Source organism: Thamnophis elegans, chromosome Z (assembly GCF_009769535.1).
Source record: "Thamnophis elegans isolate rThaEle1 chromosome Z, rThaEle1.pri, whole genome shotgun sequence".
Taxonomy (NCBI): domain Eukaryota; kingdom Metazoa; phylum Chordata; class Lepidosauria; order Squamata; family Colubridae; genus Thamnophis; species Thamnophis elegans.
Window position 1 is genome coordinate 30,660,033 of NC_045558.1, and position 16,202 is coordinate 30,676,234.

At 35.5% G+C, this 16,202-nt stretch overlaps 1 protein-coding gene across 3 annotated transcripts in view; it reads right to left on the reverse strand.

Annotated features, from left to right (window-relative positions):
* Nucleotides 1-16,202, reverse strand: part of CDK6 (cyclin dependent kinase 6) — a 131,882-nt gene that overhangs the window by 37,159 nt on the left and 78,521 nt on the right. For all 3 annotated transcript variants that reach the window (XR_004256870.1, XM_032235517.1, XM_032235516.1), the window contains exon 5: nt 2,085-2,194. Coding sequence is in view for 2 of the 3 variants with exons in the window: in XM_032235517.1 (XP_032091408.1) it covers nt 2,085-2,194 (110 nt within the window). In the remaining variant the exon portion in view is untranslated. The remainder of the gene's footprint in view (nt 1-2,084; nt 2,195-16,202) is intronic.

A 16,202-nucleotide genomic window follows, 5' to 3' on the forward strand; every position in this document is an offset into this window, starting at 1 on the left:
TCTGGTTTGACAATGTTCCACTCTTCACTGACTCTGAACCTTTTCCTTCTAATCTTGATATGTATTAAGATTCCCTTTGCTTATTTCCCATTTCTCCTCCTAAACTTTCCTTTTGGGAACAGACTGTTTGAGATTTATTAACATTCTCCATCTGTCAAAACCTTTGCTGAAATCCAAGTAAACTATGCCTACATTATTCTGAAAATCTACTCTGCTAGCAACTCGATCAAAGGAGATAAAGTAGTATCTTACACTAGCATCAGAACATAAAATGCAACATAACCCAAGTGATAAAATGTCCTGTGGTTATGTCACATTATTCTAGTTTAGTTTGCTAACAACAAACTCATGCGGGCTCCTAATAACTGTAGCATTCCTATCCAAATATTAACAGATATGCTACTTGAATGTGTTTGAAGACCTTCTCTAATATAGAGGTCAAGCTGATTGGACTGCAGTTTCTGAAGTTCCACCTTTTCTCCCTTTTGAAGATAGAAATGACATTTGTCTTCCTCCAATATGTAAGAATTGGAATCTAGAATCTTACAAATCCTGAATTTTCAGAAATTTTGGAGAGTTGTGCTGAAATAACCTCTATTAGTTCTTTCATTATCCTGAGATATTATCTATCTAGACCTGGAGACAATTCTCTTATCCTCTTATCTCTCCTAAGTTGCAAGTCCCTCTTCCTCCAGTGTCATAACCATGATTAGCTAAAAGTCCAATTCTATTCTAAGGACAAAACAATAATACGAGTAAGCTGGCATGAAGATTAAATTAAGCTAAAAATTCCAAATAAAACATTTAATGCATATTATTTTGCTCTTGAAGCAATATATGGCAATGGAGCTGCGGTGACGCAGTAGTTAGAGTGCAGTACTGCAGGCTACTTCTGCTGATCACTGGCTGCCAGCAGTTTGACAGATCAAATCTCACCAGGTTCAAGGTTGACTCAGCCTTCAATCCTTCCGAGGTGGGTAAAACGAGGACCTAGAAGATTATTGGCAGTGATATGCTGACTCTGTAAACCTGTTAGAGAGGGCTATAAAGCACTGTGAAGATGTATGTAAGTCTAAGTGCTATTGCTATTCGATGTAAGGAAACAGTTGGTAATCATTTATGTTTGTATTATTTCAACTGCTTTCAATTCTAGCCAATCAAATTTAGTGTTTCATAAATTTAGGTTTTGTGTATTTCAGAAACTTAATTCAATTTTAATATCATAGACCAATATTTTTATTTTAATATTTGGAAATTGTTTAATTGTTTCTAAATTAAATTAACAAATACTAAAATGCTTAAGTAACAATGCTAATATACTAATCTTATTATGTAAAAGAAATCCACCATGGATTTCAATAGAAAACAATTTGAGAATCCCATGCTATGAACTCAGAAATATGTCTATCCACGATAATATATTTCAGAAATCATATCCAAAAGCCTCATTATGAATAATTCAATAAACTGGGTTTATAAATATCAACAGAAGCACCGTTTGGAACATAAAGAAAATATAAAACAACTGTCAAAGACTCAATTTCAGATCTGATGGATTTCTAGTGATCATCTGAATGTTACAAAGAAATGGATGAAAACAGAGGATAGCAGAGAGCAGAGGAAACAGGTACTGCAAGTAGTCAATATTTCTTTAGCTTATTGCTAAATCTTCTGACAATTTCATTATTTTGAATATTATTTTGGAATACCATTTTGGTATCTTTCCTATGGACTTCCCATGGCTTCTACTTTACAATTGTTTAATGCCAGGTTCTAACATTTTTATTTTCCAAATTTCCCCAAAGTGCATATATTCCAGTCTGCCTTGACATTTTTACTTGCTGTTGCATCATGAATCTCTGAACCATATTGTTTTAAATAATATATTAATAATATATTATTTCACCATCCTAAAATCTGATCTGATTAAGACATTCTTAAGTAAATTAATCATTCAATATATTAAGCAAAATAACAGTTCATATAATACTAGTATCATGTTATAATATTGATTACATAGTATAGATATACTATAAATGAAGCTATTTTTTCTCCATACAGAAAGGGTTCAAATTAGTGCTTACTTGCGACGGAACATTTCTGCAAATATGCAACCTACACTCCAAAGATCAACTGGTGTTGCATAGCTGGATTGAAGCAGAACTTCAGGAGCTCTATACCACAATGTAACAACCTGAAAAATAAAAGGTAAACTATTAGGAATATAGATTAATTATAGATATTCCAAAGAAGCAGGAAAATATCTCTTTATTTTTCTAACATATCTTCCTAAATTTCTAAACTGTAAATTTTGAAGGAAGATTTTTGTGGAAAATATCCATATATTAATTATATTATTAATCAATTGTTTGGGTTTTTAAAAATATTACATTCTATACTGCAAGTAAAAGGAAACATTTTACTGCTCAGGATGAACAAATGTCCTTCTATAAAGTTAAAAATGAAAATTTTTAGGAATGCTTCCAGGTAAATGATTTAGAGGCTGTTAAATAAAAATCATTGGACTGCAATTGTTCTATTTTATATTCCTTCGTGTATTTTTTACATTAGGAAATAGTAAAATTTAATGTTAAAGGACTGCACAATAAACCTTTGATCTGGAAGCACCACAGGAAATACAGTCTGCAACAGTTTTTCTGAGATGCACAAATAGATAAAAGTTTGAAGAAGTTACAAATGAGAAGGGAAATATATAATTGCAATCTTAAAACTTGTACTATTGAATTTAATTTTTTTTCTTGAGGATGTTACTTTTAACTAAAGCAATAGTATCAATGTCCTAGGAAAAAATATTTCTCAATTTAGAGGTCATCTGAAAGATAAAAACATGCAAAACATATGCAAAGTAGACATTATGAAGTAATAATTATGGGAAATATAAGGGTATTATTTAGACAAATGGTTAGGTTGCCTTAAAAACTTAGCATATTAGTCTCATACCTGTTTTAGAAACAATCAGTAATTTTAAGACAGAAGAAAACAGATGCTTCTAAATATATTCATGTGAGGAACTGCAAACCGTTACTGAAACATGAACAGTATAATTTACTGTAGCTAAACATGAATAAATTTAGCTTTTTTCAGTCATGTGTTTCAAATGATGAAGAAAAGGAAATAGGAAAATGGAGTTTATTTAAAACGAACAACAAGCAGGTTTTAAACCTCTGCTGAAAAACAGTTTTCTTAAGAACAGTCTTAAACAGAGAAGGCACTTCCATACCACTACAGGTTTGGAAGTGTCTTCAATTTACAACCATCAAAAATTAAAATGGCACTCAAAAGGTGTCTTTCTTAGGAAAGACAAAATGGCCATCAAGTAAGAGTTGTTGCGGTGCTACTCTGCAAAAAGAGAAAAAGCTATGCTCTGGTTTTAAACAAACTAGCACAGAATGAGAAATAAGTTGACTTGGTTCTCCAAGCCAGCTGAAGTCATGTGATTTGTAGCAGTTTCTGAACAGTATAAGCTCAAAACATGTCTGAGATTGTATTCCATAGAACTATTGCATAGAAAGCTCCAAAAGACACTTCACAGTTTTCAGTCACTGTTTTCTTCATTCCCAATTTAAAGATTTATGACCATTGCAATTAAAGTTCCTCGGAATCTCAAAAGAAAGCAATGAATGTAACAAATAGGAGAGAAAATGATTTATGAAGTGCCTAAATTTATGAAGTCCAAACACATTTTGGAAAGGGTTACAGAATATTTTACTAGGTGAAATATTGAAAATTTTCTCTTCCTCTTGAAAGATGTTCAAATTCACAATTATACTGAAGGTTTTTTTCCTGATTTAATGAAAATAAATTTGTTTTTAGAAATTTAGGAAAAGATATGTTGCAGTTTCTGCTTCCTAAAGTAAAATGGGGGGGGGACCAATAAATTAGAAAGAAAGAAAGAAAGAAAGAAAGAAAGAAAGAAAGAAAGAAAGAAAGAAAGAAAGAAAGAAAGAAAGAAAGATAACCTAGAGGAGATGTGTCCAACCCGTGGCCTGAAGACCCTGGACAGTCATGCTGCCCACAAAATATAATAAAAAATAAAGGAAGGTTGTTATTTATATATGTGTTATGTTAACTATATTATATAGTGTATATTTTATATGTGGCCCAAGATCACATCTGTGTTATTTTTCACCCAATGCTTTCCATAGATGCTGAATTTCAACAACCAGAATTCCCAGACAAGATCAGTGTTCAGAACAATTTCTACTGCAAATGCTATCTTAGCAGGGGAAAAAATGAACAATTTCACAGCACAAAATATGCATTTTAAATGCTAAGAAAATATTTCCCCCAAAATGTGTTATTCCTTAAAATAAAAAAGAACTGTATTCCCAACAAAATTGATTGAAGAAAGTGTTAACTGAAGGTCTTAGTAAAATTTTATCTTGTAAAGATTGATTTAAATGAAACTGTCCATAATTAATTAACCTTCTGAATAGAGTGGCTAGGTGTTATATTCAGAGAGCACCAAACTGAAGAAAGCTGATCATTTTTAATAAATGCAATTATCTCAGTATATATAAATACTTTATTTTCTATGTTCAAGATGAGCAAAATTGCCCGCTTAAATTCAAGGAACTTGATTGCAAAGAATAACCACAGATAAATGTTCTTGTTACTAAGAATGTATTCTTGGGGGGAAATCCCCCCCCTGCCCACAGTGATGCAATGAATATGCGTGATTCATTAAGAACATTTCCCCCTGTCTCATCCCCAAACCAAACAAAAATTTATGGATATTCCATTCAGTTACAGAGAAGCAGAAATGAAAATGACGCATAAGACAGGATATGGTGAATTCAACAGTTACCATAGAACTTCCTCTTCTGAATGATTTTGATTACATATTTTACTTATATGAGAGTACTTTTTGATAAAGGAAAGGCTCAATCTCTCCCATCCCCAAATAACACAAAGTCAAATTGAGCAATGAGAGATCTGATTAAAGACAATTAATTAAATTAAATTAAGGACAAAATTTGGACTGAAAGGGGAAAACTGATGGAATTTTTTATGAAAGTTTGCAAAGAGATAAACTCCTGTTGAATGCAGAATATGAGGGTGAAGGTTCGTTCTCCGAGCTTGTGGATTGGTTTCTGAACATTTCATTATCAGGCTAGGTAACATCTTCAGTGGAGTTTAGGGAATGTCAAGGTCAGTGTTCTTCTGTTTATAGGAGCTTCAGGTATGGGTGTGTCAAATGAGGATCTTGTGATGGGTCAGCTGTGGGTCATCAGTGAATCTTTGATAGGTCTTGTGATAAGGAGATTACATCAGATCAGGTAATCGACTTACTACAAGACCCATCAAAATGTCCTAAAAGGCTTGCTCAGGCTACACATATGCAAGAAAAATTTAAAATTACTCATCTGGATAATATAATACCAACACTATGTGAATACCTCATATAGACACATAGATATAAGCACCCCCAAACACACAGATACACACACACATGTATGTATGTATGTATGTAAATAAAGCAGCACAATTAACCAAAAGGGATTTAAGAATTATATACTTCTCTTACAGAAGCTTGTCAAACCTGAGAAAAATGTAGTACAATAGCTGATGTAGAATGTTCCTCTAAAACAGCGGTTCTCAACCTGTGGATCGCGTCCCCTTTGGAACGACTTTTTCACAGGGGCTGCCTAAGACAACTGTAAAACACATTTTTGATGGTCTTAGGAACCGAGATACATGCATGCCAGTGTTTGGAGCTAGGGGAGCGATGGCATCAGGGGCTGCCTTGGGAAAGGGAGGGGCTACCTAACAAGAGCGGCGGCATGAGGACAGCCGGCGACCAGCCAATTAGGACATGAGAGGCACTGGTAGGCAGATCGGATGGCTGCGCTTGACGAGAAGAGGGAAGGGAGGAGAATGGAGCGTCTGAATGCTGGTGAGGCAGCGCCCTGAGAGATGGCCAGGCTGAGCTTGGTCTTCCAGTGGGGAGGAGAGAGGAAGCCAGGAAGGAGGAGCCGAGAACTGAGGCAGGAAGGATGGTGACAATGTCCCTTCAGTCCGCAGCTGCCTCTTCCTCAGAGACTCGGAAGTTCACATGGGCACTTTGCAGCAGCTGGCTCCAGACCTTCGGGTTCTCCCTTTTCTGTAAAAACTTCTGTCCATTCACAAGAAGACCTGCCTTCATTTTCTTCCTGCAATATCTATGGATGAATGAGTGGTTGGAAAACTTGGGATCAAGAGGATTCCAGGAGTTTGGGGCGGAGGGGAAAAAAGGTAGCCATCACAAAACATCTTCAACAGTTGCTTTGAAAAAAAAAATAAAGCACTACATCTTTTTAGTTTTAAGCTTCCATGCTTAGAATAGAATGGAACAGGAAAATGGAATCGAATGGAATGGGAATGAAATAGGATGGAATAGAATAGAATGAAATAGGAATAGAATGAAATAGAAATAGAAATGTTTATTGATGAAGTATGATAAAACACGCAAGGAATTTGTCCCCAGTGCACCAATTCACTGTACATATAAACAGCAAGTAATAGGTCATAATAATAGTTACAATCATTGGTTACAAACAATAATTGATAAATCATAAAGAACCAGTAGGACAAGATGAAAAATAGGAGGGGATATCCAACCTAGTACTGCATTTCTCTTTGACCCATTTTTTTACTGTATTTCTTCTCTGTTTTATTTTTATTTTGTTACCAACTGAAATGTTTCATGGACTTTTTGTAACAAGGGTAGAGACTATATAATATTATATGTATATGTGTGTGTGTGTGTGTGTGTGTGTATTATATTTATGCTGATAAATAAATAAAGGGAGACTAGTATAGATCTATTTCAAGCTATTTAGCTCTCATCAGCTAGCCATACCCATACTGGGAATCGAACCTGTGCTCTATTATATATTTGGGCATACCAGGGGTTGTGACTTTAAATAAATAAATATAAATATAAATATAAATATAAATATAAATATAAATATAAATATAAATATAAATATAAATATAAATATAAATATAAATATAAATATAAATATAAATATAAATATAAATATAAATATAAATATAAATATATATTAAATATATACATTTATATATATATTTATATATATATAAATATATATATATATACACACAAACATACATACACATACATACATACACATACATACATACACACATATATATATATATATACATACACACACACACACACACACACATATATATATATAATATTTTCATTAGCAAACCATTTCACATTATATAATTACATATTGTTTTTGTAATTAGTATTTAGTATTTAATAAATTTATAGGCCGCCCAATCCCGAAGGACTCTGCTTTAATTATGTTCAATTTGTAATAATGAAAATACATCCTGCATATCAGATATTTACATTACGATTCATAACAGTAGCAAAATTACAGTTAAGAAATAGCAACGAAAATAATTTTATGGTTGGGGGTCACAACAACATGAGGAACTGTATTAAAGGGTCGCGGCATTGGGAAAGTTGAGAACCACTGCTCTAAAAGCAAAGGTTAAATAATGTGCCTGAGTCCTCTCTGGCTATCCATACTCAGGAAATTTAAATTGTTCTTAATTATTCTTTGCCTGATTTTGCATGTCACCATGCAAAACCTGGCAACCATGTGTGTTTTTTCAGGTTAATGCCAAAGTACAAATTGCTTATACAGAAACAGGTTCCTGCTTCTCACATTTCAAGAGGGAATTTCTTGCAGGGAACAACCTGAGTATTACTAGCAAGATATAATTTTTATATTAAAGAGTCGTTTTGCTGACTTTAGGTTAATTAGAACAGATAACTGCAGGGATGACAATTTATTATGAATATGTCCAATGGTTCTTTCTGTATTATTTTTATAGGGTTTTGATGTGGCAATTGCACATAGTCCTCAACTTATGACCACAGTTGAGCCCAAAATTTATGTTGTTAAATGAGATATGCTAAGTGAATTTTGCCTCATTTTATAACTTTTCTTGCCAAAGTTGTTAAGTGAATCATCAGTTGATAAGTTAATAGTCTGGTTGTTAAATGAATCTAGCTTCCCCATTAATTTTGCTTGTGAGAAGGTCCCACATAACTTTGGGAAAGAGCAACAGTCATAAATATAAACCAGATCACACGTCACACCTATCCTCTGCGAGCTGCACTGGCTACCCATTAGTCTCTGAATCCGCTTCAAGGTGCTGGTCGCTACCTATAAAGCCCTACATGGCATCGGACCTGGGTACCTGAGAGACCGCCTCCTGCCGATTACCTCCCTCAGACCGATTAGATCTCACAGGTTAGGTCTCCTCCGGATTCCATCTGCCAGCCAATGTCGGCTGGCGACCCCCCGGGGGAGAGCCTTCTCTGTTGCAGCTCCAGCCCTCTGGAATGATCTCCCTGTCGAGATCCGGACCCTTACTACCCTCCTGGCCTTCCGCAAAGCCACCAAGTCCTGGCTGCTCCAGCTGGCCGGGGGGGCCTGTGAAATATCCAGCCCCACGGAAATTGTGAATGTTGCGGTTTTGTTTTTAAAGTGTTGTCTTTGTCTAGTTTTCCCCCTTTCCCTTGTCTATTGTGAGCCGCCTGGAGTCCTTCGGGAGTGGGCGGCATACAAGACAAATAAAATAAAATAAAAATCAAATCAGATGTCAAGCATACAATTTTTGTTTACATGATCAGGAAGATGCTGCAAAGGTATGAAAGATGGTCATGTCACATTTTTCAGTGCCATTGTTAACGGTCACTAACGAACTGTTGTAAGTTGAGGACAACCTGCATTTAATAAAATAGGTACTCTTGTACCATCTTTTTTAATATTGTTGATATATTGCATTATTCAAAAGTCTTAAGTATAGCTTACCAATAGTTATTAACTGTTGTCTTGAAATACGTTGAAACTATTAATACATTGTTTAATTTGGTCAAAACCTGTTTTAGAACTAATTAACTTTTAAGCAATAATCTTAAACGTAAGCGATGTTTCGTGTTTGCATCTTTGATATGCAATGAAAAGTTTAAAGTAATATGAACAATCCTGCTGTCATTCCTAAATTTGGCGATTATAGAACAAGCCAGGCAAAGTCAATCAATATTCCAACTCCTGTGTTGTCTATCCAACAGCAAGGCATTCATAGCCAACATTTACTAAACATTCTTTTCTGTGAACAATTAAAAAAACCCTCAAATATAGCTGGTGTATTCACTTTATTTCAAGATCAAAAATGACTGAGATGCTGAAAACAATTTCCGATTAATTTTACATTCAAACTCATATTGTATCAGTCTTTTAAAAAAAGTCCAATATTGATTATTTTCCAATATCTTTAAGTAAGAAGAAAATATATTAACTGAAGAATTTAGTAATTCCTAGAAAATCTCTCTTATATGTGGAATTTCAGAAATAATAGCAATAGTACTAGTCAAAACAGCTAATGGCTTAAGTTAATAAATTGCCAGAGTATAATGGCTTACATCAAATTCATTTTTAAATTAAAATTTTTTAAAATTTTCTTTAAAATGTAATTGATTCAAATTATTATAATAAGGCACCCTGTTTATCTAAAGAATGGATTTAGGAGCTTTGGGGTAATCCCATCATAAGAAAGCTTTTAAGAGCAACAAATAAAAAACAGGTAAATCAAAATTATAACCATGGCTAAAGAATTTGTTTATGTATTTCACAGCATTAAATGCATATGTTGAAACTGATCCCTGAACAAACAGAATCTTAATATTTTAGACAATTTCTATGTGGGCAGGGGGAAAAAGACATTTTAGATTGATCTCTAAAAGGAACTGAATTCTGAAGTCCTTTTTTCTAACCAGAATCTGAAACTGAAATATCGCACTCCAACCACGTGCCAAATATTCAATATGGCATGAGTATTTATCTGAACTTCATCACCTAAATCCAAATAACTCTGGATGACTCGCAACACACAGAAAGCATTAAAAAAAGAATAAGAAACAACAACAAACAACCACATGAATAACTTAGGCTCATTTAGGCTTCCAAGGGGAATTTAAAGCTTTTTAAGACTACTTTAAGTTTCTCTACACACAGAATCGCCATAATATATCCATTAAGGCTTAGTTTGTTTACCTTCATTCTTCTAAAAATGTATGTGCCTTGAAAAAAAAAGATTGATATAAAAGAGCTAAAATAGAAACCTATTCATTTCCTTTGATGGGTAAACCAAAACACTAATCAGAATCCTGTGTTATACTTCTAGGAAATCTAACTTTCTTAGAACGTATACTTAGAAGTATAGCTCGGAGTATTTATAGGTATATCCGTTCTAGCTTTTTCTTTCCACATACACATACATAGTTGTTTTTTAATAAAGTCTCATGCACTGAACATGAGTACGCAGCTATCATTCGACAGTGCAGGAGCTCTACAGTTTCTTATCAATCAAAAGATGAACTGGCAAATCCATAGGATAGACCTGTATATCCTCCTGATGTATTAGGATACTGGCAAGCTGAAACATGTCAGGACCAGATTCTGGTCTTGATTAATTAAGCAATATTAGCATGTCTTCTAAATGAATAATGGGGACATCCTTTTAGTTGATTCGTTAACATTTCAAGAGAGATCCAATAATACAATCAGAGGGCAGACTCACTCTTTCCAATGGCAGGACCATGCTACACATCCATTCAGGATTTGAATTTTCTGTTTTTGTTTTGTGCTTATTTAGTTTTCAGGAAATCTGGATGCTTCTGTCTAGATTATTTTAGATGTTGATATTTCATTTCATTTCATTTTATTTGTCTTGTATGCCGCCCACTCCCGGAGGACAAGGGAAGGGGGATAAATAGACAAAGACAACACTTTAAAAAAGACGCAACATTCACAATTTCCATGGGGCTGGATGTTTCACAAGCCCCCCGGCCTGCTGGAGCAGCCAGTACTTGGTGGCTTTGCGGAAGGCCGGGAGGGTAGTAAGGGTCCGGATCTGGGAGGTCATTCCAGAGGGCTGGAGCTGCAACAGAGAAGGCTCTCCCCCGGGGAGTCGCCAGCCAGCATTGGCTGGCAGATGGAATCCGGAGGAGACCTAACCTGTGAGATCTAATCGGTCTCTGGGAGATAATCGGCAGGAGGCGGTCTCTCAGGTACCCAGGTCCGATGCAATGTAGAGCTTTATAGGTAACGACCAGCACCTTGAAGCGGGTCCGGAAACTAATGGGTAGCCAGTGCAGCTCACGAAGGATAGGTGTGACGTGGGTGTACCTGGGTGCACCCACAATCGCTCGCGCGGCTGCATACTGGACTAACTGAAGTCTTCGAACACTCTTCAAGGGCAGCCCCATGTATGTTGCTACAGGCCTTATATTCATACTGCTTTTAGTTAATGCAAAGGATTCACCAGCTTAGACCTGTTATCAGATCATATGCAGTACGTCTATTAACAATAAACTTAATGCCATAAAGGAAGAGTTATTTTTACATTGGTTAAACAAATAATTTCAGTTACATTGGAGAAACAAGAGTAATCTTGATCAAAAGGAAAGATTAATTATTTCAAAATTTATATTCCTTGGAATTGTTTCTGAATATGGTATGTTCAGTATGTTAAGAATTATGTATGAGATTGTTCTTATAACATCATACTTTACAAAAAAGGGCACATTTATACAAGAATGTCTCAGATTAAAGGTAAGTTACACTCCTACCTCAAATTTTGGTTTTAGCCAAATTATTATTCTCCCATACAAAAGGTAATTAAGATTTAGTATCTGACTAAACCATAACATTATTTATTTGATGTTAACGTGGCATGAAACTAGGATGCAGCAAATTTATAACTCAAATCCAAGGAAATAGCTTTTCTGAAACATCTTCTGTATAATTCTTGTTTTGCTGCCTCTAGAATTCTAAGAGTTCAGCTGCTGCTCTGAAATAAATGACAGTTCACTAATGTCTGATTGAAACTGATTATAATTGATTTCTGAAAGGTTCCTTCATTTCAAAGCTGGAAGTCAAAGCTGAATGCAAAGTTACCAATAAGTAACAAATAAAAGAACTTTTATGCTACCAATTAAGTGATAACATTCTACATATTTCCCACAGTCAAGAAAGTTTTGGCTGAAAAAGGTATGAATTTTCATGAAACAAATATAAACAAATTTGTATTTTTAAATTCCTTCATCGGGATGAGAAATTTTCTTCCTCTACCTCTTTTACTGTAACAGAAATGATCTTTGGAATCCAGAAAGTAACTTATGTGCTTATAGCTGTTTGCGTTAAAACATGTATCCTTGCATTTTGGCAAGACAGAGAAGTTTTGTAGAAGACTATGGCTGGGAGCCAATGTTTACAATCCCCTTGGTGGGAAATGCAGGGTAAAAGGCTCTTAATGGAGGCCCTGCAAGCCTTTGCTGTTGCCGCCAGCGACCTTCTACCTTAGTTTCAAAGCAATTCTCTAGTTAACCCCTTGGAAAGTATTGGCACAAGTAACTGAAGAAGGAAATACTTTTCTTTGGAAACCTAGTTGTCCCTTTCCAGGCATAACCTGTGAGATTGTGGTAGAGAGCAAACACTGAGCTTAGAATACACTGTTAAATCCTCTGTCAGGGTCACTGCAAAGAGCCCCCTCTCTTGTCCCCCAAAACCCATTTATTTAGCTATCAGCATCTCACTAGATATGCTGCAAAATATTATATACAACTCCTACCTGTAACAATGGACTTTAGTTTGCAAGTAGTAAACTGAGTCTGTAGGCGAAAACGCCCCACTCCATACAGGAAGAAAACTTTTTTTCCCTTGGATATCCAATCAGCATTGTTTGAGTTGAGAGCTGTGATTTCTCCTCCTAGTATATTTTCATCAAAAGAATCAGACTGGCTGGCATCAAGAGGAGATGTTCAGTGCCCGCTAAACTTAGCTATATCTCAAAATTTTCAGTTTCTCTTCTTTTCAGAAAACTGTTATTTTGTTAGTTTTTGATGTCTTTTCTAAATTTCAAGAAATGTGTATTCAAAACTAGATTTATCATGTTTTCCATGGCTTTTCCAAAAGGAAAGTTCTTCCACATCAATTTAATTCCAACATATTACTTTGGCCTCCACCCAGCTCCATTCATCTCTGTAGAAATTCTTGTGCCTTAAAAGCTACCTACCACATTATCTTTTAACAAATAGTTCATTATTTAATTATGGCAGCTGAAACTACATTTATGAAATACACTGCTGTTAAAGTTAAATGGACTTGTATCAGAAAATGATGTAAACCTGCCTGGTTCCTTCTTCTACCATGCTTTCTCTACAAAATTTCAACAATACTTATCATATTTCAAGGCTAATTATTTTTTTTTGCTAGTCACACTGATTTTGTTTTTGATCAATATAGCACAGAAATATTATAAATAAATGAGATATACAGAGAGGCATTAAATTTCAGCATTTGCAAATCTGCATTTCCATTTAAGATGTGCATTGTTTTGAACCTCTGAGTTTAGGTATCTCTAATTCCACTGAATCAAGCAAATATTATTGACAAATATCATACAAAATATTAATTTCTAGCTTTGATCACCACAATTAAACTGTTCTTTCAAATGCAATATTGCTTACATTGTCACCATTATGGACAACAGTTGGTCTCTAGAAGTATAAGCAAAGAGATATTCCGAAGGGTTGCTACATTTCATTAGATTTAATTTAAATCAAATTAAGTAGTTTAATTTAAACTACTGAAATACAGGTGTTTTACTGTTCATCTAAAACAATGTTTCTGCTTCTGTCTCATTGAAAATTACATCTGACTGCAAATTTTGGAAGGGTTGCAGGAATTGCATATTCACTTAAATTCACATGATCTTTTTTCCTATTTTGCAGGTTCTCTCTCCTATTTGAGAGAATAGAAACAACTCTCCAAAGTTGCCTTTTTGACATGAGGTCTCACAGAATTCTACCATTCCAAGGGAATTTTTGACATATTGTGACTGAAAAAGTATTGTTTTCAAATTTTGCACATGATATGATGCGAGCATTAGCAGTGATGGGATGTTGATCTGCTGGCTTTGCTGTTACTGTAAAAATTGTAAAACATGGATTGTGTAAATTAGAAATAAAGCTTGCATTGTAAAGTTTATCAGCTTCGCTGATAACAGGATAAGAGCCTGTGGCCTAATGGCTAAGATCTCTGCCTGGTGTGCCTAGTATGCCATATAGCCCAGGTTCAAATCCCAGTAAGGGTATGGCTAGCTGATGAGAGCTAAATAGCTTGAAATAGATCTATTCTAGTCTCCCTTTATTTATTTATCAGCACAAATAAAAAAAAACACACACATATATATATATATATGTGTGTGTGTGTATGTATATGTTTGTGTGTGTGTTTGTGCGTGCGCGCGCGCGCACACACACACACACACACGGGTTCTCTGACAGAAAATTAATTCCAGGATTCCTTCAGGGTAGAAAGGCAGAGGGCTGGGGGAGGGGGGAAGAGAGAAAGGGGAGAGGGGGGGGGGGAGAGGGGGTGTTTAAAGGTTGTGAGTTCTAGTCCCACTTTAGGCATGAAAGCCAGCTGGGTGACATTGGGCCATTTCCTCTTCTCAGCACTAGGAAGCAGGCAGTGGTGAACCATTGTCCAAAAAGCCTTGCCAAGAAAACAGTAGGGACTTGCCCAAGCAGTTGCCAGAAATCAAATCTAACTTAAAGGCATTAAAAAAATGAGAATGGCTGTTCTTCTGAGTCAAACAAAATCTTTTCAGGTCTTCTGAAAGTATTGAAGATTAAAACTGGAACATTCAAACTTTCTCCACAGCTGAGTAGCTAGATTCACTGAGATATGATCTTTAACTCCTCTTTTTACGATCAACATTGGTTTAGAATAGTGTATCTCAAATTTAGCAACTTTAACATGTCTTAACCTCAACTCCCACACTTGCTGGGGAATTCTTGAAGCTGACGTCCATATATCATAAAGTTGTTCAGTGTCAAAAACACTAGTCTAATGTATCCCTTTGCTCCTGGGGTCAGCTTATTATTAAGAAGCTATACATTCCCGGACACTATTGAAATTGGCAATCTTACATGTACTTCAAACAAGGTCTTATTAAATCTCACCATTTTAGTGGTAATCCAATCCAGATTAAACTTTCAGTTTTGTTCTTCTTCATCTAAACTTGTAGTTTAATAGCGATGCAGTATTTCAGATTTGTTCTGTGATGCTTTATGCGCCTGTTCTTCCACATTGTTATTAGCCTTGATTTTTGTGTTTGCTACAGGGTACATGATTGAGCCAAGGTGGCGCAGTGGTTAAATGCAGCACTGCAGGCTACTGCTAGATCAGGAGTTCAGCGGTTCAAATCTCACCGGCTCAGGGTTGACTCAGCCTTCCATCCTTCCGAGGTGGGTAAAATGAGGACCCAGATTGTTGGGGGCAATATGCTGACTCTCTGTAAACCGCTTAGAGAGGCCTGAAAGGCCTATGAAGCGGTATATAAGTCTACTGCTATTGCTATAAGTCTACTGCTATTCTTGTATGTGCACGTGTGTTAACGATCACTCAGCATGCTATAAAACTTTCATTTAACAAAGCTTCAATTGCTTAAGTATTAAGAACGGACAGAACAGCAGAACTGTATCAGGGCTTCTCAATTATAGTATTTCCTATTTATACCCAAAACAACCATATCACCATCACAGTCTTTTCATTACATCAGCAAACTCTAACTTATTTTGCTTCATTGATGAGTTGTTGTTGTTTTTTTTTAAAAAAGCAGCATTCATTTCATCTGGGAATCCCCTAAAGGCAGCTGTTGCTGGGAAGTCTTGCATTTTTTGCATTTTTCTTCCTTAATATTATGCAACTATAAAACAGCAAAAGCAACATCAAGTATCACTTTACCCAATTTTGCATGCATTGTACCATTTTATTTATTACAACAAAATCAACACACACACAACACACATATGTACCCATACTGATCCTCTCCATACTCTGCATATAGTTAAAATTGTATAACTGGAGCCAAAATATACACAGCTAAAAGGAATGTTACAGGGGGCCTCTCTCTTACTGAACAAAGCAGGCTCAGTTTGGCTCTTTTTCTCTAGCACTACCACATCCGCACATCATTAGCTGGAAAATTCCAGATATATGCTGTAATTTTTGAGCTCTCTCCACCCCCCCTCCAGATGCCATTCCCCTTCTCGTCTCCCCCTTTCCTTATCTGTCGCT